This window comes from Brachypodium distachyon, chromosome 1, assembly GCF_000005505.3.
Source record: "Brachypodium distachyon strain Bd21 chromosome 1, Brachypodium_distachyon_v3.0, whole genome shotgun sequence".
Classification (NCBI taxonomy): Eukaryota; Viridiplantae; Streptophyta; class Magnoliopsida; order Poales; family Poaceae; genus Brachypodium; species Brachypodium distachyon.
The window spans coordinates 25,366,662-25,394,126 of record NC_016131.3 but is presented as its reverse complement, the minus strand read 5'-3'; the positions used below and the strand labels follow the sequence as shown (position 1 = coordinate 25,394,126).

Here is a 27,465-nt window from a genome sequence, read left to right as displayed (position 1 = left end):
AGCTCTTGGAGAGGATGAACGTGCTCGACAAGACCATGTAGCAAGTCATCATCTGCAAGTCACCTTCTACAAGTTTGGTCGGTGCACTTGGCTTCAATCAGGAGATGGCGCCATCCAACAACATAGCAAACAACACAAGCTCAGCAGAGATGCTAAATGGCAACTTTGTACCTGGTAACTCTTCAGGCGTCAGTTTGCTGACTCAGGCCGTAAATGGTCTAAGCATCAGTTCTACACTGCCTAACATGCAAACGGCCGACAATTCTGTCGCGCCGAGTCAGGTTCTTAATTCCGGGTATGCAGTTGGCACTCTGCCTGTGCAAGAAGGCACCGCACAACTCGCAAGGTCTTCATTGTCAGCTGAATAGCCACGACAATTTTGTCTGTGATGATGCTGTTGACCGCATTCTTAATAAAGTAAGAATTTTTTTCAATCTTTTACTGCACAATGCCCGCTCATTTTACTCTGCCTAGCTGCTTTATATATGGTGTTTTTTCATCATGCAATCGCACAGTTTTACCACGGTTTCTTCAAAGTCTACTTTGTTTTAACATTATCTCTAGATTTTTCAGGCTGTAGAAATGAATTTTCAGAGCAGTTCATGTCGATCTATCTAAGTCAAACTTCTTTTCTCACAGCTGCAGGATGAAGATATGCTAGACTGATGGAGACTGGCAGTTAGCTCGTTAGCCTCTAACTCTGTGAGTGATGTTTCTACCTAAGCTGCTGATCAATACATCCATGGTTCTTGCACATTGCATGTGCGAAGTTGTGCGAATTGTAGTAGGCCAGCCAGTTAGAAGCATGGTCTTAGGGTTTTATTTTACATCTGCTTTAGCTTTAAATAAGGTTATGAAAATGCGATGGAACCAGTTTCCTGAGATGTTATCAAACGAGTTTTTTTTTATGAATAATCTGAAATGGTATGCTTCATTCACTTGTTATGGAACCAATTTCTGAGATGTTTGACCGAGAGAGCAACTCGCTCATTTGCCTGCTTCTTCTTGTTGCTTTATATAGAAGTTACAGGACTTTGACTGCACCCAGCACGACTCCTAATCAGAGTCCAACACGACGCTCCCCAAAGTACAACTCTTCGACTTACACAGATTAAAGACTCCTAACGCGCTACAAACTCATATCGCTGACATGAGAGGCAAACCGCATCAGCCACGACGATGTTGAGCAGTGAAGGTGCATGTTTGCTACCTCAGTCCATGCTATGTAAATATGTTATACTCATTTATTTTTCAAAAATGTTATACCCATTTCTTTAAAAAATGTTATGTGCATTTATTTTTCGAAAATTATATACCCGTTGTGAGAGAACCATGGGTGGTAGAGTTGTGTGGGCGAACCGGTGTTGGAGGCTTGGAGCAGGAGCACAAGGCAACCGATCCGGTCCAGCACTCCAGCTAACTAGCTAGGGTTCGGAGTTGTGCCTGCTTGTATGAATTCTTTTATGTGTTTCTCTCTCTTTTAAATTGCAAATTACACCTCAACTCCGGTTGAACATACATAAATAGCAAGAAAAATAAAATGCGAGTGGTACTTAGAGATTGTTGCAGTTTGGCCTCAAGATGTACATTTTGTAGTTCTTCAAATAAATTGTTGCAGTTTGGCCCAAGATTTGCTCCGTATTCCAAAATAATGTCATAATTTTTCCCATTCGATGTACATGGTTGTTTTGAGATTCTCATTATCTGGCTCATATCTGCCAATAGAAAGAGATGGACTGAGCACTCATATAGGGCTTAATATTTTGCTTGCTTGTCCCGATGGCCGTGTTTTGAGTCTAAAATGTTTTACTTGTTTCTTTTAAAAAAATGTTATGATCATTTTTGGAAAAAATTACACACATCTGCTTTTTGAAAATGTTTTATCCCTATGTTTATACACATTTGCTTTTTGGAAAATTTTATACACATTTGCCACCTTGGCCCCACTGCCCCTCTAGAAAGGAACCCCGTGCATGAAAGCTTATATGACAGCCGGTTGAGTTTAATCGCGCTGCTCTTCCCGGATCTCTCTGTTCTTCCCGTTAGTTGATTAGGCTAGTAATTCTACAGATCTACCTGATGCAGGACGTACGACGACGGAGAAGGGGACAGATCTACCTGATTCTGCGGCATCGAAGAACTCCATGATGGTGCATGGTGGAGTGCCACTTAATCTAGTGGATTCGCTCAAAAAAAAAATTACTCTAGTGGAAAATCCTAGATTCGCCACTGATGACTTTCTACTCCTTTAATTCTATTGCACGTGCATGATATGTTATACCCATTTCCTTTTAGCCAATGTTCTACACATTTGATTTTCGAAAATGTTACACCCACTTATTTTTCAAAAAACATTATTGATCCACATTTTTTTTAAATGTCATACCCTCGCAAAACAAATGTTATACCCATTTTTAATAGAACAACCTTTTAGTGGGGTTTTAGAGTTGTACGTGTGGACATGACTCTATACCTGATCACTGGCGTATACCCTTGGGATCCCAACCTGCTCAGGCGATGAGAAAAACCTTTGCGCTTTCTCTTAATGGTTTATGCTTTGTTGCACCGATGTTCAGGTGGTCATTGGAAGGTTTCAAGCTGATAAGAAAAAGGAGCTCGGGCAGGCTGTTACCAATGAGACTCTAGGTGCTATGAATTGAACCCATGGCGGGAAGGGAATGGCGCCAAACTAGACTGCGAATATATAGAAGTTCAGATGCAGTTATATGTACGTTATACCAAGAAAAAACAAAAACGTTATGCCCATTTTCCTTTTCCAAAATGTTATGCCTATTTCTTTAAAACAAATTATACCCATTTATTTTTCAAAAATGTTATACCCATTTTTATGGTGGGGTGGTAGAGTTGTGTGGGCATGAATCTACCCCCGTTGGACGCCTTCTAGAATTTGTTCGATGCGCCCTTAATTTGCAACCTTCCGCGTTGCCGAGGCCAAAAGCACATTAGCAGACATTGTGGTATGGATCCGCTGCTCGTCTCCCACTATGTGTATCACCACTGCAAGAAGCGGTACCAAACGTGCCTGCGTCTGCGGGCACCAGAGCCGGCGGCTGGGACGAGCCGCCGAAGTACGAGCTGGACGAGACCCACTGCAGACGTGCTTTGAGTGCGCCATTTGCGGCAGCACCTTCCGCACCCCGAAGGCCACCCACAGGCACATGGCGCGCTCCCACCGCGGCGGCCTCGACACGGCGGCACCGGCGCCAGTGGTGCTCCGCCACGCGTTCAAGCGCTGCGGGAAGCGGTTCCTGACGTGATGGGCGCTCGAGGGCCACCGGTCCAACCACAATGGGAAGCAGGAGGCCGTGGCGGCGGCCAGAGCTCCCCCTCCCTTCATCATCAGGGACTTTGACCTCAACGAGCTGCAGCCAGAGGCGCAGCAGGAACAGCAGGAGGAGAACAGTCCCGCTCCAGCTGCTAACTAGCTTAATTAATTAGGTGTTCGTCAGAAGTCGAATCGATAGTGTGCTGTGCTGAGCTTGCTTAAATTTGTATTTGTGTTTTGATGTCTGCTAGGTTTATTTATGTTGCTTTCCTAAATGTAAGATGATGTGCCGATCAAGTAGACTATCATCTAGTTAGTTCTCATGTAATGCCAATCCGCTATAATGTTGGGTTTCCGCTCGTAGCTCCATATTGCTTCATTTTTCGCTCCTAGCTCCAAATTATAATTTTACACACACGCATGAACAAAATGTGCAAGATGGGATTGTATTTTGATAAAGAATATATTGTATTTCCTATAATTTTACACACATGCATGAATCAATGTATTTTTCTTACATGGCTTAATTACCTATTTGTCGGTGTTAGAGCTAGCAGGTAGGGAGTTAACAAACAAATGCTTACCTCGCATTGGTAACTGAAGCACGCAGAGCTCGTCGCATATGGGTATTTTGCGTAAAGACTACGCTTAGCTATTCCAATTTCTCATTTGAAGAATTGTGAACATATAGAAGTTTAGATGTAGTTGTATGTACGTTATACCAAGAAAAAACAAAAATGGTATGCCCATTTTCCATTTCCAAAATGTTATGCCTATTTCTTTTAAAAAAGTGTTACACCCATTTATTTTTCAAAAATGTTATACCCATTGTAAGAGAGCCACCTCCTGATGGTGTGGTAGCGTTGTGTGGGCATGAATCTACCCTTGGTGGACCCCTTCCAGAGTTTGTTCGATGCGCCCTTAATTTACAACCTTCCGCGTTGTCGAGGCCAAGCACAAGCACATTAGCAGACATTGTGGTCTGTATCCGCTGCTCGTCCGCCACTATGTGCGCCACCGCTGCAAGAAGCGGTACCAAATGTGGCAGGCACTCTATGGGCACCAGTCGAACCACCGTGGGAAGAAAGAATGCTACTTCCCCCGCCTCACCCTCTCCTCCGTCTCCAGCGCCGGCGGCTAGTACGAGCCGCCGAAGCACCAGCCATGGCACGTGAAATCGGCGCACGAGCTGGATGAGACCCACTGCAAACGTGCTTCGAGTGCGCCATCTGCGGTAGCACCTTCACACCCCGAAGGCCGCCCACAGGCACATGGTGCGCTCCCACCGCGGCGGCCTCGACCCGGCGGCACCGGCGCCCATGGCGCTCCGCCACGCATGCAAGCACTGCGGGAAGCGGTTCCTGACGTGGTGGGCGCTCGTGGGCCACCGGTTCACCACATTGGGAAGTTGCGGTGCGCAAGGCTCTCCAAGCAGACAGTCGGAGCTCCTCCTCCCCATCGTCGTCAGGGACTTTGACCTCAACGAGCTGCCGCCGGTGGCGGAGCAGGAGCAGCAGGAAGAGAACGGTTCGCCTCCAACCGCTGACTAGCTTAATTAGGGGTTCGTCAAAAGTCGAATCGATAGTGTACTGTGCATGATGAGCTTGCTTAAATTTGTATGTGTTTTTTTAGGTCTGCAAGGTTTATTTATGCTGCTTTCCTAAATGTAAGATGATGTGCCGATCAAGTAGACTATCGACCCTCTCACACCGCGGCAGCCTCGACGCCTGTGGTGCTCCGACACGCGTGCAAGCGCTTCGGGAAGCAGCTCCTGATGTGGCGGGCGCTAGCGGACCACCGGTCCAACCACAATGGCAAGCTAGGGTGCGCCAGGCTCTGCAAGCAAGCGGCCGCGGCGGCCAGAGCTCTTGCTGCTCCTCCTCCTCCTCCCGTGGTTGTCGTCAGGGACTTTGACCTCAACGAGCTGCCGCCGGAGGCGGAGCAACCGCAGCAGGATCGGAGGAGAACGGTTCGGTTCTAGCTGCTAACTAGCTTAATTAGGGGTTCACCAGAAGTCGAATCGATATAGGGATTATGTTTGGTGGACAAAGCATGCAGGGTTTTTGAGGGATTATGTTTGGTGGAAGGCATGCAGGGTTTTTGAGAGATTATGTTTGGTGGACAAGGCATGCAGACAATGCCGTTACTAGCAAAGGTATCATCGGGCATCAGATACGGTCGAATTTCAAGGACCGGACATGCTTGGACAAGAAACAGCTCGAACAAGGAACTTATAGCAAGCCGATTATCTTATGGTTCAAAGGATTTTCTAGAGATTGAACTGTTCAAGATAATCGGCTTGCTGTGAGTTCCTTGTCTGAGTAGTTTCTTGTCCAAGCATGTCCGGTCCTTGAAATTCGACCGTGTCCGATACCCGATGATACCATTGCTGGTAACGGCATTGTCTGCCTTGTCGACCGAACATAATCCCTGAAAAAGTCTCTTGCCAATGGATATTGATTCGCTACTACGGAGTACTATACTAAGGATTATATATTTAATCCTCTAGAAAATCCTTTGAACCATTCAAGATAATCGGCTTGCTGTAAGTTCCTTGTCCAAGCATGTCCGGTCCTTGAAATTCGACCGTGTCCGATGCCTGATGATACCTTTGCTGGTAACGACGTTGTCTGCCTTGTCCACCAAACATAATCTCTCAAAAACCTCTTACTGATGGATATTGATTCGCTACAACAGAGTACTATACTAAGGGTTATATATTTAGTCATCTGGAAAAATCCTTGTGAACCATTCAAGATAATCGGCTTGTTGTAAGTTCCTTGTCCGAGCAGTATCTTGTCCAAGCATGTCCAGTCCTTGAAATTCGATCGTGTCCGATGCGATACCTTTGCTAGTAATGACATTGTCTGCATGCCTTGTTCGCCAAACATAATCCCTCAAAAACCATGCATGCCTTGTCCACCAAACATAATCCCTCAAAAACCATGCATGCCTTGTCCACCAAACATAATCCCTCAAAAACCCTCTTGCTCGTGGATATTGATTCGCTACTACGAAGTACTATACTACGGATTATATATTTAATCCTCTAGAAAATGCTTTGAACCGTTCAAGATAATCGGCTTGCTGTGAGTTCCTTGTCCGAGTAGTTTCTTGTCCAAGCATGTCCGGTCCTTGAAATTCGACCGTGTCCGATACCCGATGATACCATTGCTGGAAACGGCATTGTCCGCCTTGTCGACCGAACATAATCCCTCAAAAACCCTCTTGCCGATGGATATTGATTCGCTACTACGGAGTACTATACTAAGGATTATATATTTAATCCTCTAGAAAATCCTTTGAACCATTCAAGATAATCGGTTTGCTGTAAGTTCCTTGTCCGAGAAGTTTCTTGTCCAAGCATGTCCGGTCCTTGAAATTCGACCGTGTCCGATGCCTGATGATACCTTTGCTGGTAATGGCGTTGTCTGCCTTGTCTACCAAACATAATCTCTCAAAAACCTCTTGCTGATGGATATTGATTCGCTACAACAGAGTACTATATACTAAGGGTTATATATTTAGTCCTCTGGAAAAATCCTTTGAACCATTCAAGATAATCGGCTTGTTGTAAGTTCCTTGTCCGAGCAGTATCTTGTCCAAGCATGTCCGGTCCTTGAAATTCGACCGTGTCCAATACCGGATGATACCTTTGGTGGTAACGACGTTGTCTGCCTTGTCCACCTACCGTGTTGCTAAAGCCGAGCACAAGAACATTCAACTGCAGCTGCCGTGTTGCAGACATCGTGGTATGGATCCGTTGTTCGTCCGCCACTATGTGTGCCACCGCTGGAAGAAGCGGTACCAGACGTGGTAGGCGCTCTGCGGGCACCAGTCGAGCCACCACGGGAAGAAGGGATCCTCCTCGTTGTCGACTCGTAGACTCCACTCCCATGATCGCCGCCTTACCATTCGCTGACAAATGTAGCAAAATCCAGCCCTAAATTTGAAGCAAAACTAGATGCAGATGTTGATATGTGGTTCCCCGTCTATGAAGGTCAGATCGGCTGCCAGAGACGAGAGAAACCAGCGGAGATGGAAGCTTCCTCTAAGAAATATACTAGTATTATTTTTTATATACGGGCCCCCAAGAACTTGGGCTGAATTTGTCCTGGTGCTTGCGATTTTGAAATATGACCAAACCAGCCTAGGCTTTGGACGGTCAAGTTCCCAAATTCTGTAACTAACTTGCTGCTAGCCCAGAACTATATATGACAAAGAAGCCCATCAAATCTACCCAAGTATACTTTCTCATCCCAACCACATGGTATCAGAATTCAGATTCGAGGCCCCTACCAAGATCCAGCCCATATTCTAATTCGGTGCAAGTTCTAGCCCAGGAAGGTATAAATTACAGCCCAACTACAAAGCTAGACAACAATGAAATGTAAACACATGGCAAGAATTAATTTTGGGTAGAAAATGCAATGTATCAAGGTTTCCTTTCCTTTGATTCAAAGCATTTTGTTGCTCATACACAAATTCCCTTAAGCTTAATATAATGAAAATGTGTACGAAACAGACTCCCAGATTCTGCATCGGTCGATGCACGTGTGGATACTTTTGAGTGATCCCTACTTAGTAGATCTATACGAATTTTGAAATGGCTCTGCTAATTTGATTAATTAATCGTGCCTCAGTGTTATGGATGTTGTGATCTAGAAGTTGAGGAGGCTGCTTTGGTAGCAAGGAGACAAGCAGAAGCTCTCCATCATCCATGGGCTCCTCAGCTGCGATGACGTCAGCTGGAAAGGGTCCTGCTGCTGCGGCTGCGACAGCCACTCCATCCTCGTCGTCTCCAGCTCCGGCAGCCTCATCGCCGCCGGCTTCGCCACCGCAGCCGCAGCCGCAGCCGCCTCCTCTATCTTCACACCGTCGTAGTGATGCGCGGCCTCGTACTGGACGACGTCCGACGACATGGAGCCGGCGGCGTCCGGCGAACCGGTGCAGTGTGAGCTGGCGGCAGAAGAAGACCCGCCATGGCCGGAGCGCGCGAGCTCCTCCATGGCGACCCTCTGCTCGAGCTCCTTGAGGGACACAGCCTTCCGGTACACCTTGCACAGCACAAGCTCCTGCCGGTCCTGCAGCAGTTGCACCTTATTATTCCCTCCGCCGCCGGCCATGGCATCCTCCGGGAGGCGGTACTCGTTCATGACCCAGTCGGTCTTGCTCCCTCGGGGCGCGCGGCCCTGGTAATACACCAGCGTCTTCTTGAGCCCGATGAGCCGCTTCGGGTCGGCGCCGCACCGGACGGCGCGGTCCGACCCGGTGGCCTTCCAGAACCCCCGTTCCGTCGTGCGGCTCGGTCGGCCCGCCGCCTGCTGCTGGTTCAGCTTGCGGCCACTGTCGCGGGGGACGAAGAAGTACCACTCCCTGCTGTTGCAGGAGGAGGAGCCATGGTGGATGATGTCGCCGGCGAGAGCGGGGAGGTCCCAGGGGTCGTGGCGGTAGAGGTGGACGGTGGGGATGATGTCGAACTTGAGCTTCCGGCCATGGGCGGCCTGCTTCAGGTAGAACTCCAGCAGCTCCTCCTCCGTCGGGTGGAACCGGAACCCCGGCAGCTCCAGCTCCATTACTTCAAATGTTCTTTCTTACAAATTTAGAGAAGAGGGAGTTTGCATATCGGTGCAGCTTCAGCTCTGCTGTTTGATGGATGGATGTATTTGGAGAAGAGGGAGTTTGCATATATATAGGCCGGTGCTCAGGAGGGCAATTAAGTAATTAATATGGTCTCTTTTCTTTGTTCCTTGTTTGTCACTTTCCAAATTTATTCCAACTCTTCTCCATTTTCATGCTGACTTTAAGCGTAAATAAATTCTCATGACAACAAGTGCTAGCGAAAGCTACACTCTATTTTCCAGTAAACTCAAGTACTGTTGAGTGTTGACCAGGTATTACTATTACAGTACTTGAGGCTAATAGGCAAAAAGATCTTGATAAAGACTGGGCGGGCTGCTTGCAAAGCGACCACTAGACTTGGTCCACTGGTGCTGATGCAGAGTAATTAAATCTACAGAGTATAAACAACAATTAGATAAGACTTGGAGTGTTTTTTATTGGAGATTATCAGTGCAAGTAATCAGATTGGGTTGACGTAGCTTTCAGAGAATCTTCTCCGACTTGCAAAGTTTATATATTTTAGGATACCATTCCTGACCTTTGGTCAATTCTTACGCAGCCATACTTTACAAAAAAGGTTATGAACGTTCAGGAAAAAAAAAGATGAAATACAATAAAATGATGTGCACAAATGTTTGACTTGTTAGCAGACTGTAGATTAATTAATCATTCAGCTTTTTGTTAATCCCATGAAAATTCAAAAAAAATTGAACACGGGTTCCTATTCCGAACACGGAAATTTCACCAAAAGTTCACACCATTTTAGTCTAAATTTTTAGGTTTAGATTGAGAATCCCAGCATGTAGTGAAACTCTCCGCATTACCTGAGTCACGGTGTTCCTTTGATATAGACCTCCGCCTGGACGGCCCGGCCCCAAAGCCCGACTTTCAGGCCGGGCTTGGGCTCCAGATTTTCACCTGAAGCCTGGCACGAAAGCGTGAAGCGCCTAAAAAAGCATTTATTAAAAAAAATAAGTGCATTTATTTGATACCCAAAAATTATTATATTTTTAAAGCTAATAGCTGTTTTCAGGCCTCAGGCCAGACCCGGGCTTGGCATTTTTTGGGCCTCAGACTGGGCCCAGGTTGGCATTTTTGCGCCAGGCCTTGCAAAGCCCGGCCAGGTTTACTTTGATGATGTGGAGGGCCTTGCTTTGACACAGTACTACTTTGAAATGGTAAAAGGTACTACTATGAAATATTTCAACTTTCAAGGAACTAATTGCTGGACCATTAATTTAATTTAGCTAAGTGGGGGGGAAAACTCACCAAGATTTTCAACAATTCGTCCGTGTCCACTAGTGGTGTGAGGCCATGACTTCCACAAGAAATTCCAAGGAGATGACAGACCTCCTGATAGTGCTCTCTCTTCAGATATCCCAATCTTTTCCTCTTTGTGTTCTTCTTCTTGTCCATCCATCCCTCTGGATGCAGAAAACCGTGTTGAATTGTTCCAAGTCTTGGAATTATTTTTATTTCTTCTTTCTAGTGGAAAATCATTGCAGACTTTTTTGGCGGCTTCGCAGAAGAGTAATGGTTTGATAAAGTGGCACCACCAATTTTTCAGGTACATTGCCATTCAAAACTATGACCCTCCTGCATGTTGACATTAGAAAAGAGAAATAATTAAAGCATTTACCTTTTTTAACATTTCTTGTGCCTTAACAGGAAGCAACCCTCGAAATATCCTAGAATTTTTTTTTCTTAAAGAAGTTTCCTAGAAAAGATGAGCTGACAATGCAAGGAAATTCATAAGTACATTTATCCTGAATGCAGACTGCAGTTACTTTAACTTTAAACTCTGTTCTGGAAACTAGAGAAGTTGTATTTAATAGTACAACTTTAGGAATGAAAAGCAAAAGGTTACTATTTTTTTATATGCTGTATAAAGAAGAAATATATCGAGTAATTTGAACCTGTGTACTTCAGTGTCAGCGGCCACTGACTTGTCTGCTGCTAGAAAATCAGGAAAGACCCTCTCCAGCAGCATACATAGCAATATGCATCCACATCACCTAGAATAGAATTTAGACCACTTCTTCCATCCAGCTCAGGTCGTTGCTGATGTCTTCAAGTCAAGTCCATGGCTGCACTTCTGTTCATGCAAATGCAATGCAGCCACTCGTCTGTCAGCACAAAGATATGATGAGGAAGAAGAAGAACATGGCCATAGCTGCATACTTTGAAACGGTCCAAGTCTTGAGGGATAGATATGCACACTGCCTACCTGTCACTGTCATGTGCTTGATGTGGCCTCAGTGGTCACTGCTGTGGCTGGTGATAGTTGCCTTTGGTTGCGGAGAAACAAGACCTGGAAGAAAAGGTCTTAGGTGTTGGATTTTTTTTCTTCTTTCAACTGGAGAAATTCTGGGACATGAAAAAGAAAGCTTACCTCTATGTGTTGCCAGTGTGACAACAGGACACCTGGATGAGCCCCAGTCTGCACTGTGGTCTGAAGAAAGGAAACAGGGAGTGAACCTTCCTCAGCTCTGCAGTTATTACCAGAAAAATACAATCCAGACTTATTATATGTATATCCATTATCATGGAGACAAATATATCAATTGCAAACAAACAATTGCTTCTTTCTTTCCAAAGAAATAACTGTTTCTATTCTGGGAAGAAAGCCCGAAACTTTATTTATATGATAGGAAGGCCCGGGCACGCATGTTGGGCACATTAAGCCAGAGTCAACACCGGAGGTCTCGGCTCATACCATGGCTGATTATTTCTCTTTCTGTAGATTTATACATGCACTTCAGCTAAATAACCATAGCCAAGTCAAGGCAAGCCAGGATCTAAAGTTTGCACAACTCACTACTATTGCTAGTACTACTAGCTATAGCAGAAGTATTACAACAGCGCAGCAGCCGGTCCTGATCAAGCAGTCATATGGTGCTTATTTCTTGTCCTCGACAGACGACTGAAGGGCAAACTTGGTTCCCTTCTTGCCTGAATCATCCTCTGTTGACGCCTTTCTGGAACCAGATGCTGCCTCCTTGTCTGCTATTTGTTTTATGTATGTCGCGTCAACACCGATATAATCCAGAGCAATCTTCCCAGAAGCAGCAGCTCCTTCCATCTTATGCACTTCAGCTTTTTCATCGGCGCGCTTGTAAACCTGAAACACGAGCAGTTTGTGAGGTCGTACTATGGTTTGTTGTTGTTTATTAGTTACAGAAACCTCATAGAATCATCATTACCACACAAGTACGGGGTGGGGAGAGGACTTTGAATGAGTTAGGGCGGTTGTTGAAGTTTGTCTTGGCTACTCCTGGTACTCCTTCCGGTGACGTGAAGTGATCTATGTCATGGCCAACCTGTGACACAACACAGATCAACACTGCAAATAAGATAATCCGATGCAAAGCTTTGATGGCACCTACTATTGGAGAAAAGGAGCCAAAACTGATGTAGAACATTATTTCCATTGCTTACTCTTCCATGTCCACCAAAGAGGAAAGCATCAGAGTCCAGAGCTACCCTGTACTTCCCAGGCAAGTCGCATCCGACTTTGTAACTGCATGTTTTGCAATTGGAGATGATATTAAGCACATTAGATGTTAAGCAGAAGTAATCCTGAAATACCAATCTTGCAATAAAATAGTTACCCCTCATAAGTTTTATTAGGATGAAAGTTGAAGACGAAAACCAAATCTCCACGTTCAAAGACAATAACCTGAAAGGAAGTTGGATAAGTGCATAGGGCAGTTTAAGAGAACAATGGTTAGTTAAGAATGAAACAAATCATGCAACAACTGCCCTGACTAAAGATTGTATAGTTACCTTTTTCTCCTCATTCACGTCGCTGACAATCTGCTTTGACGATGACAGGAAAGAAAATTTATCATCGAGCGCATTCATTGCTTGATCAAATGCATTCATGTACTGTTCAAATTTTTCAATGCGTTAGATGACAAATTGAATGTTTGACTCTTGCAGAAAACCTTGACAAAATACAGCAAATCATTTATCGTATGCAGAGAAAGATAACTTCCTTTAAAGAAACCTTAGAATAAAGTTTGGAAAATCCAACACCAATTGATGCATACAAAAAGTAATATATGAGTGAGAATCAACAAAGTTAGTAGGTTACCACAAGCAAGATTTGACCATTGTACTGAGCAACAACTAGTAGATCGGCAAATTAGACTAGCTGGAAAGGCTTAATATTAAGTGTTACAAGGGATATGAAGCAAGTTGGGACCCAGTGTAAATAGCTAGAATCAGAGAAAAAGGAAGGTAATGATCCAATATATTCGAAAAAAGCTACCAACCACAATCTACATGAATATACATAGCTATAACCTTGTATCGTAGGTGATCAGTGTCAACAAGGCTCCACTGACGTCTGCATTTATCATAACTCCAGTTGTTGCCTTCTCTTGCAAAGTCAATCCATTCTGGGTGACCAAACTAAAAGAAAATTGAACTGTTACTATGAGAAACAAAAAATATATAGAAGTTTCTGGGTAGCAATACTTTTCTATATACTGCTGATTTTGTGCAAGAAGCTTGTCTTCTATGTAAAACATAAATAGCACAAGAGAGACTTGACAATATCTCTATACCATGTTTGCATCATTTAAGGAGAAACATTGGTATAAAATAAAATATTACAACCATGTGATGTCGGCATACATATAATAAGACAAGGATCAAGCAATAGATAGAAAACAGTAATGCTCAAAGGCAACAATGGCTTAGAACAAAGATTAACTACCAGCACAACTAAATGATTGTTAGCTGCTGCATACTTGGCTATTTAGAAAAATAGAGGCTTAACCTTTTTGCAACCCCACCCAATCCTCAAAACAGTTTATTTATGAATCATGAAACAGATCGGTAGGAAGTTTGAAACAGATTATTAGATATTACCTCATTTCCCATAAAATTTAAGTAGCCATCACCTCCAAGAGCCATTGTGATGAAGTGAATCATCTGAATATTTGTAAACACAATTAGCCAAATATACAGAAGGGACTGGAATGCATTATCTTCAAGGGCTAACCGCTAACCAACCAGAACTCTGAGTAGACCTATGAAGATAACAAATTATAATAGATACAGTAAATACCCAGAACTAGAACCATCAAGTTCATGAGTACTTCAGAAGAATTGAACCTTTTGAAGTGCAATGCCACGATCAATTGTAGGCGAAGCAGGCTGTAAGTCTGACATGCCAGTATACATTTCCTTGTCCATCAAGAGAAATGCCATAGTCTTGTCACCAACAATAGACTGAAAATTTGTGTAAAATAACTATTCAGTTGTTGTTTCAATAGACCACAAAGCTGACGATACACAACTGAGGATCTTTTTACATGGTCCACATAGCGGCTTAGTGGTTACCATTACTGGCTTCTGGGATAGCACTCTGGTAACCTATGCTATTATCTGATGGGAACTTGTGAAGTAACTGTCATCACGTTAAGTGTTTATTTATTTCTAAATGGAGGGAAAAGTACCTGATCGTGGCTCTCAGCATATGCAATGCACTTTTCAGTATATCTCCTGTTAGTCAAAGTCAGTGCTATTCCACTCATTGACCACTCGAGGTCATCTTTGTTCTTCAAGTAGTCAATCCATCTATCAGGAATAGCCATAGCCAGGCGATAGTCAAACCCTACTCCACCTTCATCAACTGGCCGACAAAGCACAGGCATGCCTGAAACATCTTCTGCAACAACAGTTGCTTCTGGCAAGAGCTTGTGCATTAAATGGTTGGCAAGCATCATGTAAACAACTGCATCTACATCAGTATCCAACCCAAAATACTCCTTGTAATTCCCAGCAAATGACATATTGATACCATGGTGATTGTATAGCATGGATGTAACCCCGTCAAATCGGAAGCCATCGAACATGAATTCATCCATCCAATATCTCAAATTAGAAAGAAGAAATCTTAATACCTCCCAATTGGCATAGTTGAACAGACGGCTATCCCACAGTTTGTGATAGCCCCTCTCTCCTGTGTGGAAATACGATTCCTGTGTGTTTTGTCCAACATCATAGCCATGTAGACCATCCGTCACATTACTGCTCGCATGGCTATGGACAACATCCATCAGAACACGCAATCCTAAACTATGTGCCTTGTCAACAAGATATTTGAGGTCCTCTGGCGTGCCTGATCTGCTGCTAACTGCGAAGAAATTTGTCACATGATACCCAAAAGAAGCATAGTAGGAGTGTTCCATGATTGCCATCAGCTGAACTGTGTTGTAGTTATTTGCCCTTATGCGTGGTAACACATTGTCTGCAAATTCTCTGTATGTGCTTACTTCTGGCTTTTCACCACTCATCCCCACATGCGCCTCATAGATACGTGGAGCGCCAGGCTTTGGAGGCCGAGGATGCTTAAACACATACCTGCAGAACAAACAGTAGCAAAGTATTATGGTTTGGCATTCCTTTTCTATTTTGTGGTTTTTGTGCAGACTTGTTGCTCATATTTACACAGCAGTTCAAGCCACTAAATGTACACCTTTCACTAGTTGGTGGATCCCAGTGAATGCCGTCGTAAGGAGCTCCAAATTTAGAGGCATCAAACGTTGCATAACGAATCCATGCAGGAATCCGATCAACCCATACACCATCTCCACGCCTAAAGCAAAATTTAACCTTGGAATTGTGTGGGATGGCAGGTTTCCCATTGACATGGGAAATCCTGATTGACCAAACACCATATTTATCCCTCTCCATCTTGTGCATAGCACCATTCCAGTTGTTGAAGTCACCAACAAGTTGCGCTTCCCTACACCCATAAAGTAAGATTCGCAAGTAAACACATAAATATACTAAATTTTTGAAAAGTAATGCCATAAAATGAATGAGCATTTTTTAGCTTGAACACAAAAAGAAAAGGGAAAACATATTTTCTGTCTTCAGGGCATCACAATCTGTCGGTGATGCTGACCTCAACATCCAAGACATGCTGCAAGCGAAAACTTTGCTAGCTACTACCAGAAAATACACAATCTCACTGGAAACAAAAATGGAAACTAGTTCTAAGACAGCTTCATTAATCAGCATTGCATACATTAATCCAAGACCATTAACAAGTAGCCACATGAAAACATTAGAACTTACTTTGCAGCAGGGGCCCACTCACGGTACACAGTTGTGTCACCATCTGTATTGATCCCAAACTTCAAATAGCCTACACGGATGGAAGGCCAGAAACAGAGAATTCGAGTATACCATGTAAGTAGCATGCCAGGTACTGTATGCAACAAATACTAGCATTTCGAATGTATCAACAGAAAAGCTAACCTTTAGAAAATTCGGCAAGGCTTCCCTCATTTTGTTCAATCGATTGTTTCTGTTCAAGGTATCTTTTTATCCTGTAATCGAAGTGGACCTTGAATTCGGCCAACTTCGGATCCAGCTTATATATGGGAAGGTTATCGAAACCATCTTCCTTCATTGCCATATTTTGGTTTTCTCGCACAGCCACAGGAACAGAGAACTTGCTCTTGGCCTTGCGTATACATATGAGCAACCGTTACAGCGATCGGCAGATTCAAGAAACAAACAAGCAACAGAGATACAACATGTGATGCGGCTTGTATTAATTAACTAATTAATTTTGCCAAAATGTAGCAACCACATTGCTACGTTCATCGCATAATTACACACATTTGGGTTGCATATATAGCAGTTAATACGGTTAAAATACCAGGGCAGTAGGAAAGAAAATCTGAATCGCAGAAATGTAAAAAAGATTTTAAATGGGAATCACAATTTCCGTTCATGAAACCCGCTACTGACGCGACTAGGATCGAAAACCGTATTCTACTAGACGAAATGTTGACCTCAAAGTTAGTGCTATTTACATAACCATAATCCAATCCCGGTTGCCCAGCGGTAACCCAGGGGGGCCATATTCCCAAATCTGGGTAAACAAGGAAGAAGTCGGTGTACCTTCCGTGGCCACGAGCAGCGAAGCGGCGGAGACGGGACAGGCACCACGCTCAGCCGCACATTGCCGCCGCCGGCGACACCCTGCACGCATACCCACCCGTCAAGAACCTCATCATCCATGGGGCACAAGAGAACGGAGAACGGAACCAACAACAAAAGAGAGGAAATAACGAAATCCCGAGTGGCTCACCGCGATCCCGGGGCCCGGGCGGTCAGTGGGAGAGGGGCGCGGCAGGGGAGAGCGCGAGCAGGCGAGGCACAGCATCGTGGTCGCGTCGGAGTGCGGTGGCGGCGGAGGAGGAGGTTCCCATTTTCCGCGGGGCTCGAGACCCGCCCGCGGTTTATATCGGCCGGAGGGAGGAAGAGTGGCGCCGGAGGCCGACGGAACGGAACGGAAAGGCGTGATTTTTTCTTGGCCGCTTCCGTCCGTTCCCTGTGGAGTGTCTTTCTCCAGGAGAGCAGTGTGGAGTGGAAGCAACGGCGGAGGAGAGAGTCACGAGGACGATGCGGATCTGTGGGCCTAGTGGGCCATGCTGCCACGTGGACGGTCACGGAGAGCCCGTGTGGCTTGGGCCAGCAAAAGGCTCTTTTGGGCCTTTACGTGTCTCAGGCGTCATCAATTTACGAGTGGGACAGGGAGAAAGTGAAACCTTCCCAGAAAAAAAAAAGAGACTTTCTCGAAGAGAAACAAAGGACGTGTTTGCGTTATGGGACTATTTGCGCTGTATTGGACTAGCCCGCGTCAGCAGATTTGTCTCCATGATGTATTCCTCCGTCCAACAGAAGATGTCTCAACTTTGACTAAATTTAAATTTGAATGTATCTATACACTAAGTCATGTCTAGATACATCTAAATTTTGACAAACTTGAGACATCTTTTGCTGGACGAATGGAGTACATTGTTTGGTTAAGACAAGTATTGCTTTCTATGTAATTGCATACGGTTGTTTTCAGCAACGGAAATAAAACTGGCAGAGCACATTGAGAGTAGTACTATTTCTTTCATATCTTTCAAGTCTGTGGTACTTTACAGAAGATTCATCTACGGAGTACTAAAGGTTTGACAAATGATGGTGCAGTCATGGATGAAACTAGCTGCCATGCTCATTTCCTCACTTGCCCTTAATCCTTCTATATGTACTGTTTTAATACTACTGCATAAGATGAAGCTGAAATGTCAGCTGGAAAGAACAAAATGAATCGACAGCTGGCTCAATTCTCCGCGTCCGCAGGATCATGACAAGGAGATTCTTACTTCTGCACTGACTCCAGATTCATCATCAAGGTTTTTATAGCTGATATCACTGCCTTTTAGCAGTCAAGACTCAGTAAGGAAGAAGATCCAAAGCAGCCGGCGTTTCAAATGAATTCATGTTGCAGACTGGGCTCTTCCTAATATCCTCACTCCCTTGTGATCCATCTGTGGCCCCGGATCTCGTACCCGCCTAGGCCGCCGTGGTGGTCACTGCTCTCCCCGCCGCTCTCTGTGCCGGACCTCCTGCGGTGCCTGCGGGCTTTCTTGGGGCCGCTGTTGTCGCTGAGGCTCCCGTTCAGGAGCGGGTCGTCGATCCCGCTGATCACCCTGTGCAAGGACCGCGGCGAATCGATGCAGCTGTCGTCGTTCGTTTGCTTCTTCTCTTTTTCGTGCTTTTTCATGTTCTGGGATATCCTGTGGATCTTCTCGTTGATCGGCTCCACTGCGTGGTTCACCGTGAACTTCAGGTCATTCACAATCTGCAAGGTTCAGTCAAATGGCCATGTTTTCAGTTTAGCTACAGTGGGTCAAAATAAAAGTTCAGTTAAACAATTGAGGAAGAGGTGAGATAGCATCTTTTTTTTCCTTACATATTCGCCTCCTCCAAGTACAACATCACGGACGCTTTCTTTTATGCCGGTGGAGCATCTGACATTATCATCTGGCTGAGGAAGCCTGATCTTGGTTGGACGCTCGCTATCTTTTACTTCATCTGGATCTAGAGGGCAGTCCACTGAAGCATAGTCCCCAAGAACTGAAACCTCTCCAGTGAAAAGATCGCCCATTAGCTCATATGGCTTGGCAGGGAAGACATACAGGTGGATAACAGAAGCAACACCCATCTGTATCGGATGAGAAGAAAATAACTCTGTTAGGATTATTGCAAATTTGAAAATCCAAACATGCTTAAGGTAAAACAGGAAATGTTTAGCACCTCTATGCAGATAATGAAGTCCTGGATACTGGACTTGAACTGCAACTCTTGAGCTATAGGTCCTCTCAACAAACCCCAACTGGAGAGCAATGCAATTGCCACACCTTGCCACCATGTTAAGAACACAATAGACTTGAAGGTCAAAAACTTCGCAAGAGGCTTTATATGGGCTAGCTCGTCCTTTATGGCGGTGTAAAACTGAACGAGACAGTATAAGGCCCATGACTGACTGAAATTAAGAGCCATGGCGGTGTAGGAGTACCTGGTAAATCGGTCAGCAAGTCATAAGTAGCAAGCGAATGCATTTAAACTAATGCATGGAGAGGTTCGCTGATCAGTACCAAGACAATGTCTTTTAGCTAAAACATAATTGGATGCATGAACATTGTTAGACAATGCGAGCGCATGTGCATAGAAAAGGCAAAAGAGAAGATATGCATAAATGTATTCCAAATTTCTCATGCATGCAGCTTCTAAGATTCATCTAATAAGAGCCTAACAAGGAAAGTTCATGCCAAAAAATCAAGCCTCATATTAGGAGTATGAAAAATATATGGTAACAGGATGTTCCAAGTTGTAACTGAATGAAGGGTGCAGGGCAACTAAATATACGACACAGGAGGTGATGCAAAAAGAATGCCATAACCACAACTGGATAAAGACTTTTGAACAAAATAGTACTACTCACTCCGTCCAACAAAGGATGTCTCAACTTTGACTAAATTTGAATGTATCTAGACATGATTTAGTGTATAGATACATTCAAATTTTGACAAACTTAAGACATCCTTTGTTGGACGGAGGGAATACCTCATTCTTTTTTTACCTGATGTTTCGTAAATCGACAAAGACTCCCTTAAACACCTTTGACCATTAGAATGATTTAAGAATACAATGAGATTAAAGTATTTTTATTTAACGAAACATCAAGTAATAAGATTTGCACAGGACAAATCCAAGAAATTTTGTGTACATTGAAACTCAAAGTTTAAAATGGATCTATATGCAATATATTAGAAGGAATCTAAAGAGAGCAGAAGTAGTACTACAATAGCAGTGTAGCAGAATGAGACATTTTCATGGTAGGACAGTTGAGTAAAAGAAATCGGTGCCATTCAGGAGCAAGTCTCTTACCCACAGTTCCACTTAAACTCTCCTTCACAGTACACTCCAAAGGATTCAAGAATCACCGCAAGAATAGCACATATTGTCTTTATTATCATCTATAAAAGGAAAGGACAATGGATTAGTTTTGATTTTCTATGATATGCTGCAAAATCAAATGGCATGGGAGGTAAAGAATGGCATACATATTGAACAAGCCCAAACTTGACGATCACGTAGAACCATTCGCCTATGGGCCACGGGTTCAACATGTAATTCATTGGAAAAGGATGGTTTACATATCGTTGTTCGGATGCATGGCCTAAAAGTGGTGCATCAGAACCTGAACTGCCCTCCTTCTTCAGAAATTCAATCGTCCTATCTTCTCCGCCTAGAATGAAGAAGATTATAAGGAAGCGCAAGGGCGTGGATGACAACACTGGAATGACAGATAAGGGAGTACCTAAGCAGGCAACTAGATACCGTCCAAAACAGTACATAGCAAATGCTTCATAGCCGTCCCTCAGAATCTCAATATCAACACTAATCGGTGCATTCACCAATGATATGTACTGCAACAGTGTATTACTCCAAAATCTTAACATCTAAATTGACCTCAGCCAGCATTGTGAATGTACGATTCAACAAGACAAAATGACAAAGCATAGCACCTTACCGACTCAATCGCGTAGAATGGAACCATGAGAATGACACCCACAAGGAACTTCTGCTCCTGAAATACAAACAGAGACGCCAAAAAAGCAAAGTCAAACATCTCCCCAACAATTTACCCATGCTGTTTCAGTTGAGAAAAATACAGATCCCCAACCTCTGGGTTCTTGTATGCCGACAGATGGTTGAAGAGCAAGAACAGGGACAGCGTGAGCGAGATGACGACGAAAATCCCCGCGGTGAGCGTAGCCCAAAGAGGCGGCGCGTAGCTCCTGAGCGCGGAGAGCAACTGCTCAGCCAATTCCATTGCCCTCTCGTTCCTTCTCTGTCCCCCACTGCTCGACTGTGGTACTCAAATCTCGTCCTCTGGCGAGCCGTCGACACATTCGGAGCCTTGTGCGGTTCCACACAAGTATGGTTCATACAGCAGCATAATTCAAAAGACCCCACTGATACAAATGTCCCTTTTTTTTTCTCTTCCAGCAGGCAGGCAGGCAAGAAAACCTAGAGTGACCTTGTGTGCTGTTCCTCCACCTAATTAGCACTTGGTGTGGGCATTAACCCTGCAGGCTGCAAGCGCAATGAAGGTGAGATTTACATGGGAAATTGATCTGAAGCACGGGGGGGAGGACCCAGTACCTTGATTTTTGCTTCGGTTACGAATTGGGGAAAGATTATGAAACGGGGACCTAGAGGGCGAAATCCGTTCGTGGGGGTGATGGGAGGAGAAACGGAGAGAATCGAAGGGGAGATCAACCTGCGGTGGAGGCGCTCGCGCGAGGAGGAGGAAGACGATCCACGGAGCGAGGGGTCGCTCGTCCGGCAGCTCCACGGGCGGCAGCAGGAAGCTTTCCGCGGAAATTCCGACCAAAGATGAGACCTTTTCGCTCTCTAATCGCGCGCAGGAACCAACTGTATTATTCTCCACGAACGGATCACAAATCAAAGGGCGGGGACAGGAGAAACGGTGCCAAGGAAACAAGGAAGGAACACGTACCTACCTCTCGCGAAACCGGATCCGCCGCCGCCGCCGGAGAGAGAGCCAATGCGGGTAGGATCGCAGACGAGCAGCCACGGGATTGACCGATCGGTGAAGAACAGCGGCAGCAGCTTTGTTTTGTTTGCCCGTGTGGGATTGGGATTGGGATCGGGAGCCGCGGGAGCGGAGGGGTGCGTGTGACGCGATGAGTCAGATGAAATCAGGCTAGGTGAGATTAGATTAGGCTTCGGATTAGAGAAGAGACAGAGACAGGTGCACCTCCTACGATATTCTCTCGCATCGATCACATTCACATGGCGCAAAAGAAAGAGAAGTGCAAACGTTTTGGAGTCGCTCTTTTCTCTCTCTTTTTTTGGCTCTTGTTATCATTGATCCGATCCTGCAAATGCATAATAAAACTCAGCCTGCCTCTTCAAAACAAAAATGAAACTCATCCTGGATTGCCCTGCAACCAACGCACGGCGCTTTACTTTACTCCCCAAGCTGCTGCCGTCGCTTTCCACGTTCAGTGGAGTTTGGAAGCATCTCTATGCTCCTAGTGCCCCAATCATGGCTGCTCCAGTGCTAGCGTGCCTCGTCTAGAACCTATTCGATTTGATTCAAAAGGAAATTCACAGGAACTTCATTTCCAAGGAATTTCTCCTACACGGATTAGTTTGATTTGGGGGATTCGAAACCATTGGAATTTTTGCTATGGGCTCATCTCCATGCAATTCTGACAGAATTTTTTGTTATGAGATACTACGCTCGTGGGAAAAAACAGTTCTTGTGTTATTCTTCCAAGTATGACTATCACCTATTCATTCAACCAAGTTCTTGTGTTATTCTTCCCGTGCTGCACTCCATCAAGCAGTTTCTACTATTACATTCACGTGTTTTCACTGCCGGTAGGACTTCAGCATGGAAAGTCATTTCAACAGGAGTAACACAAAGTTTGCAACTTTTTTTTCTCCCAAGGAAATGCCTTGCCAGGTTCAGAAATGAGAGATGCATTGCCAATTTTAGACTTCATTCTACAAGTTCATTACATTTTTTTTCTTATGGATACAATGTTCAGCAGCACACCGTTGAGCCCATGACACAAATGTGCAGCAGACCGTTGAGGAGACCGTTGAGCACAAGACACACACTGCAAACATGCCCACATGTTTTCAGGTCTCTACTGTATAGAATATGACACTAGTACTGGGTCCTAGTGCTAATTCTAGTCCTACTGGGGGTCACTGACTCGCTTCAAAGTCAAAGATACAAAAAATTGAAAGCTTGGGAAAACGTTCGGTTTTTGGACCACCTACCACTGCTGCCAATCTGAACTACAACTCCAATTTGAATTCAAAAGTACTAGAGAATAAATGGGAGCTTTTTCCTATGAAGATATAAATGCTCCATGAAAACCACTAGGGGATTGTCATCAATGAACCAATGTAATAAAACATCCCAAACAGCAACAGGGAAGGAAACCAATTTCAGGGAAAACACTAGATAATTTCCACACAATGAACAGGGGATTCAGCTCATGTTTATTTGCAACTTGCAGGTGTTCACAGAATGAATGATGAATTGCCAGCCTAAAATAGATATACTGAGCTATTCCAACAGATACAAGTTGGAAGCAGCCTAAAAACCAATGTTTCATCGATGTTAAGTTACCCAAGAGTATAAAAGAAGCACACAAGTACAGCCAACCCCAACACATGTTGGTCTTGGTCTCACTCTGTAATTTCAACAAAGCAACCTGCCTTCCATGTACACCTGAATCTCTTTCACTCATATTCTCCATGGAAAATTTCTTTAGTTACAGGGTTTGTAACCCCCCACACAGTCGATCCAGTTTAGGAATTATGCATCCAGCAAGAAGCCGGCCGGCTCTGATTTCGCAGCGCAGCCATACTTGAAGGTGCTGTACTTCCTGTGAACCCCAGTTAGCTTCCCATGAGCTGCTCCTTGATGGAGTTCAACCATCATCCTGGAGCAGTCCCTGAAAACCAAAGTGAACCAAAAAAACTGTGAGCACAGAAGCATTACCAAAGTTTACACTTGAATTGATAACTAGGGAATGCATTGTTTTCATACATCAGCTGTTCTTCAGAGTATCTTGTGTGGAGCTCACAGCATTTGTTCCAGGACTTGAACCCATTGATCGTGCACTGAGCAGTGTAGATGGCCGCAGCCGCCAGCATCGACGGCTGGAACTTTAGCATCTCGTAACTGACAAGGCTAAGCTCGATTATGAAAAAAGATAGGAGCTCCATCTGATTCAGAAAAATGGAAGCATTTGTGTCAGAGAGGCAATGCACTCATAACAATGCTAGGGATGCAAAGATCCATGTACCGATACGACTATCTCACCTTCTTGTCAGATTGTGCTGCCTTCAGGAACCTTCTCATGAAACAGTATGGTGTTGGGACTGACATATTGAATTCAAGCGTGTCCACAATCATCCTCTCCTGCAGAATTGCTATCGTCACTCCTCTGAAGATAAGATTGTGTTTGCATTGAAACTGAATCGAAAGGTGTAGGATTGTTTACCATTTCCAGAATATCAGCGCGGGTGTAGGCGCGATCGCAGATGAGGATCAGATCATCCACCACAGGGACGCTGACTTCTTCATATTTGCACGCCAGCAGCATGGCCGTCACACCGACAAGTTGCAGTTTCTTCCTCACCACATTTTCTTGAGCTAAATATCTGTCTATGATGTTCACTGTCAGGAACAAGGTCTCACCCAATAGCTCCAGTTTATAGTGGACCTGCATTGGACAAAGAACATTGGAATTTCTAAGAACTTCTTAATGCATAGGAGAACACTTTGGTGAATCCACAGAAATTCAAATTAAAAAAATCCTTACCTCAATAAGCCAGTCAATAAGAATGCCACGCATCTTCTCATTAATGTCAGTTTGGCGTGACATGTAGGTAGGCGAGACACAGCTCAAATCCTACACACAGAATTTTTCAGTGAGATCAGGCTCACAACTTGGTAACAATAGCAGATAACTAACTTTTCAACCAGGGTTCCAAAATAATCACCTCAGTTTTTCTGTAGAAACTGTAAAGTTCATCAACGTATTCAACCACAGCAAGTGAATTGCCTGCATCACAGCTGTCAATATCTGGTGCCACCTCTTCACTGTCTTCCATCTCGATCTCCTTGAGCTCGGATGACATCTGGGGCGACAAGTATGGCTGATGAGGGATGTAACCACCAAATGGTAAATAATTTATGCTGATTATACAACGGTACTGTGTTACATACCAAGTCATCCATCTCAAACAGCATTGGCAGTGGCGAGTCATCAGATATCTTGGTGCATTCCATATCAGTGTGGAATGCAGTATCTGCGTTTCTTTTCTGCCTGTCACTGCCAACGGGTGCCTGCCAAATAATTTCAGATCCTTGAGTTGACGGTTTACTAATGTAATTTAGTCCAAATATAGTGAAAAGTATATAATATGCAGCTGTAAACTAACCAAAATCAGAGTGCACAGAAGTAAGGAAACACAGATGCTGGTGCAAAAGATGGAAAAGGAGACAATTCATTGCACAGTCAAAATAAATTCTACAGCTAATATCTTTGAAGAATAATCTACAGCTATTCCATTGAGCCTACACTAATAATATACCATATAAGGGCACTCAATTCAATAAGAAGATACATTGCATATATTTTATCAATATTTGATCATCCCCAAATCCTGAAGATTGTATGTGCAAATCTGAAGATATCAGGTGTACTAATTCAAACTACACTGAATTTACAGAGAGCACCAACAGCACATTATTATCAGAAAATTGAACTGGCATTTATGGAATTTCTGCTACATACTGGAACATATATAATTGGAAGGTACAGAGATAAGTACAGCAATGCATAGTGAAGACAGTATCAAAACAGCTAGTACGATTTTAAAATTTAATCGCTTTCATGAGTATTACCGGTGGGGCACTTGCAGGTTGTGTTGCCATAGTTGCAGCAAATTTCCTGCCAAAATTGGTAACACCACACAAACTCCATCAAATTTCCACTAAATCCAGCTCTAAATGGCAAGTACCAAGTACGGAGAAGAACAGCTCGCAAACCTCGTGACTGGCCGGTGTCCAGCAAAGCCACGTTGGTTCTTGGGATCTGCGGCAGCTGGTTTTCTGAAACATGGAAAGAAACAGGAAGCAAAATCAGAGATCCGGTTTTACAAATATCCAAAATTGGAACCCGAAATTCGTCATGGGTCAGTGGATGATTTACTCTAGCAGCCCTCTCTTGCTGACAGCCAGGTGTTGGTGAGGGTTCCCGATGATGTTCTTGATGTCCCTGAGGGCCCTCCGGTTGGTGTTGGCCGCCGTCTCGGAAGCAAACTTGACGCCCTCCATGGTGTTCTCGGATCCCATGGCGTGCACGCGATTCTCCATTTGCTGATGATGAAACCCCTGCAGCAAACCAGAATTCTCGTTCAAAAACTGAAGAAACGCGAAGATTCACGCGCATCTGCAATAAAAGAAAGCACTTTTCGGTCTGAATGGCTCCTGCCATCTCATCGGACGTCGGGGACAAGCCAGGAACTTTGATTTTGACGCGTGCCCATGAAACAAAACTCGCGAATTCGAAATCAAACGAGCGAGAAAAATCCCACTGAACTAATAGCTATTATGCTTCGGGTCTATCTCGTCTAGTGGGAGGGGAAGATCCAAGAAAGCCACGCTGTACGGGAGCAAAAGAGGAAACTTTTGAGCCGCCCAGACCATGTGCTCAAATTCCTCGCCGATCTTTTTGCTCGAATTCCCCGGAGACGACGACCATGGAACCGGCCGAAACCTCGAAGGATCCAACTCCTAAAAACCCCAAAAAGTAATCCTACCCGAGACGAGCCCGGCGGAATGAATCGCTCGCTTCGCTTCTATTTCTAGCTATCCTCTGCCCCTGAATTCGTCCATCCAACCGGAGATCCAAGGGAATCAGAGCTAGAACCGGAGATCCAACCAAATCCGACGCAAGAAACGAATCAATCCAAAGAACAAAAGAGTCCCCAAACTCAAGAACACGAAACAACCCAACGCAACTCAACCCCCGTTCAAGAACGCATCCATCCGTCCAAGAACTCGTCACGGACCTCGCTTGCTGGAGAGACGGAGAAGAAGGGTAGTAGCCGCTTGCTGCTCTCGCCTCGTCCTCTCCTCCTCGCCCTTGCTGGTGAGTAGCTGCGGCTGCTTCTGCGAGGAGCGGGGGCAGAGAGAGAGAGAGAGGAAGATGGGGATGGGAGCGGAGGGGGAAGGCAGGCAAGGGCGAGATAAAATAGGAGGGGGGGAAGGAAAAAGGGCCTGAATCCGAAAGCGTTTAAACCCAACGGTCCTTGGAACCCGGCCGTCAGATGGAAGATCGGACGGCTGGGCGAGCTGTGGGGCGGCCTTAACGGCTACCCTTCCTTAGGATGGACTCCCAACTCACATGTGCCTTACTACGCTTGCTTTCAAAATGGACTAAGCAGCAACAGCAAGACTTTATTATTATCATGAAGAGGGGGAGTGTGTTGTGTTGTGTTCTGGTTCCTTTGATGGAACCGAGCAGCTGTGGTCGCCGCGGTAGACACGTGTAGATCGGTTCGCTACATGTGTGGGTTGGTTTCACACGGCGAGAAATGGAAACCGACGTAACGGACGGATGCGC

At 44.7% G+C, this 27,465-nt stretch overlaps 4 protein-coding genes across 10 annotated transcripts; all 4 read right to left on the bottom strand.

Annotated features, from left to right (window-relative positions):
- Positions 1–7,672: 7,672 nt before the first annotated feature.
- Positions 7,673–11,438, bottom strand: LOC100842110 (NAC domain-containing protein 22). Its single transcript, XM_014896811.2, has 5 exons — positions 11,301–11,438; positions 11,136–11,219; positions 10,825–11,003; positions 10,178–10,504; positions 7,673–9,855 (listed from the first exon to the last, which is right to left on the bottom strand). The coding sequence occupies exon 5, from the start codon at positions 8,860–8,862 to the stop codon at positions 7,948–7,950; it is 915 nt and encodes a 304-aa protein (XP_014752297.1). The 5' UTR covers positions 8,863–9,855; positions 10,178–10,504; positions 10,825–11,003; positions 11,136–11,219; positions 11,301–11,438; the 3' UTR covers positions 7,673–7,947.
- Positions 11,439–11,524: 86 nt separating this feature from the next.
- Positions 11,525–17,296, bottom strand: LOC100841615 (1,4-alpha-glucan-branching enzyme, chloroplastic/amyloplastic). Of its 2 annotated transcripts, none has more exons than XM_014896805.2 (14): positions 17,028–17,296; positions 16,838–16,918; positions 16,187–16,394; positions 16,004–16,073; positions 15,399–15,668; positions 14,377–15,283; positions 14,033–14,149; positions 13,787–13,849; positions 13,217–13,324; positions 12,695–12,724; positions 12,520–12,587; positions 12,347–12,428; positions 12,112–12,228; positions 11,525–12,029 (listed from the first exon to the last, which is right to left on the bottom strand). In XM_014896805.2, the coding sequence occupies exons 1-14, from the start codon at positions 17,100–17,102 to the stop codon at positions 11,808–11,810; spliced, it is 2,418 nt and encodes an 805-aa protein (XP_014752291.1). In that variant the 5' UTR covers positions 17,103–17,296; the 3' UTR covers positions 11,525–11,807. The 2 variants fall into 2 exon arrangements, with proteins under 2 accessions (XP_014752291.1, XP_003563249.1); XM_003563201.4 differs by having other exon boundaries at positions 12,695–12,796; positions 17,028–17,295.
- Positions 17,297–17,812: 516 nt separating this feature from the next.
- LOC100841312 (protein LAZ1) lies at positions 17,813–22,193 on the bottom strand. 6 transcript variants are annotated; one of them, XM_010241259.3, is made up of 10 exons: positions 21,801–22,193; positions 21,561–21,715; positions 20,961–21,373; positions 20,808–20,864; positions 20,595–20,703; positions 20,338–20,522; positions 20,162–20,250; positions 19,028–19,289; positions 18,684–18,935; positions 17,813–18,572 (listed from the first exon to the last, which is right to left on the bottom strand). In XM_010241259.3, exons 3-10 carry the CDS (start codon positions 21,108–21,110, stop codon positions 18,240–18,242), a joined length of 1,437 nt encoding a protein of 478 aa, XP_010239561.1. In that variant the 5' UTR covers positions 21,111–21,373; positions 21,561–21,715; positions 21,801–22,193; the 3' UTR covers positions 17,813–18,239. The 6 variants fall into 6 exon arrangements, with proteins under 6 accessions (XP_010239561.1, XP_024311171.1, XP_024311170.1 ...); XM_024455403.1 differs by having other exon boundaries at positions 21,561–21,694; XM_024455402.1 differs by having other exon boundaries at positions 21,805–22,193.
- Positions 22,194–23,286: 1,093 nt separating this feature from the next.
- LOC100840708 (cyclin-B2-2) lies at positions 23,287–27,094 on the bottom strand. The gene is made up of 11 exons (XM_003563198.4): positions 26,912–27,094; positions 26,050–26,231; positions 25,887–25,949; positions 25,743–25,788; positions 25,062–25,181; positions 24,836–24,973; positions 24,655–24,744; positions 24,334–24,555; positions 24,153–24,251; positions 23,877–24,055; positions 23,287–23,781 (listed from the first exon to the last, which is right to left on the bottom strand). Exons 2-11 carry the CDS (start codon positions 26,211–26,213, stop codon positions 23,643–23,645), a joined length of 1,260 nt encoding a protein of 419 aa, XP_003563246.1. The 5' UTR covers positions 26,214–26,231; positions 26,912–27,094; the 3' UTR covers positions 23,287–23,642.
- Positions 27,095–27,465: the final 371 nt, after the last annotated feature.

Excerpts from the sequence above, each read along its gene's own strand:
- LOC100841615 (XM_003563201.4), bottom strand. The coding sequence starts at position 17,102 with ATGCTGTGCCTCGCCTGCTCGCGCTCTCCCCTGCCGCGCCCCTCTCCC. Across the intron at positions 13,325-13,786 it reads TAAATTTTATGGGAAATGAG|TTTGGTCACCCAGAATGGAT; the intron begins GTAATATCTAAT and ends ATTTTCTTTTAG. Across the intron at positions 12,588-12,694 it reads ACGTGAATGAGGAGAAAAAG|GTTATTGTCTTTGAACGTGG; the intron begins GTAACTATACAA and ends ACTTCCTTTCAG.
- LOC100841312 (XM_010241259.3), bottom strand. The coding sequence starts at position 21,110 with ATGGAATTGGCTGAGCAGTTGCTCTCCGCGCTCAGGAGCTACGCGCCG. Across the intron at positions 20,704-20,807 it reads CATTCTACGCGATTGAGTCG|TACATATCATTGGTGAATGC; the intron begins GTAAGGTGCTAT and ends ACACTGTTGCAG. Across the intron at positions 20,523-20,594 it reads GTATCTAGTTGCCTGCTTAG|GCGGAGAAGATAGGACGATT; the intron begins GTACTCCCTTAT and ends TCTTCATTCTAG.
- LOC100842110 (XM_014896811.2), bottom strand. The coding sequence starts at position 8,862 with ATGGAGCTGGAGCTGCCGGGGTTCCGGTTCCACCCGACGGAGGAGGAG.
- LOC100840708 (XM_003563198.4), bottom strand. The coding sequence starts at position 26,213 with ATGGAGAATCGCGTGCACGCCATGGGATCCGAGAACACCATGGAGGGC. Across the intron at positions 25,789-25,886 it reads GGACACCGGCCAGTCACGAG|GAAATTTGCTGCAACTATGG; the intron begins GTTTGCGAGCTG and ends CAATTTTGGCAG. Across the intron at positions 24,252-24,333 it reads GCGCTGATATTCTGGAAATG|GAGAGGATGATTGTGGACAC; the intron begins GTAAACAATCCT and ends GCAATTCTGCAG.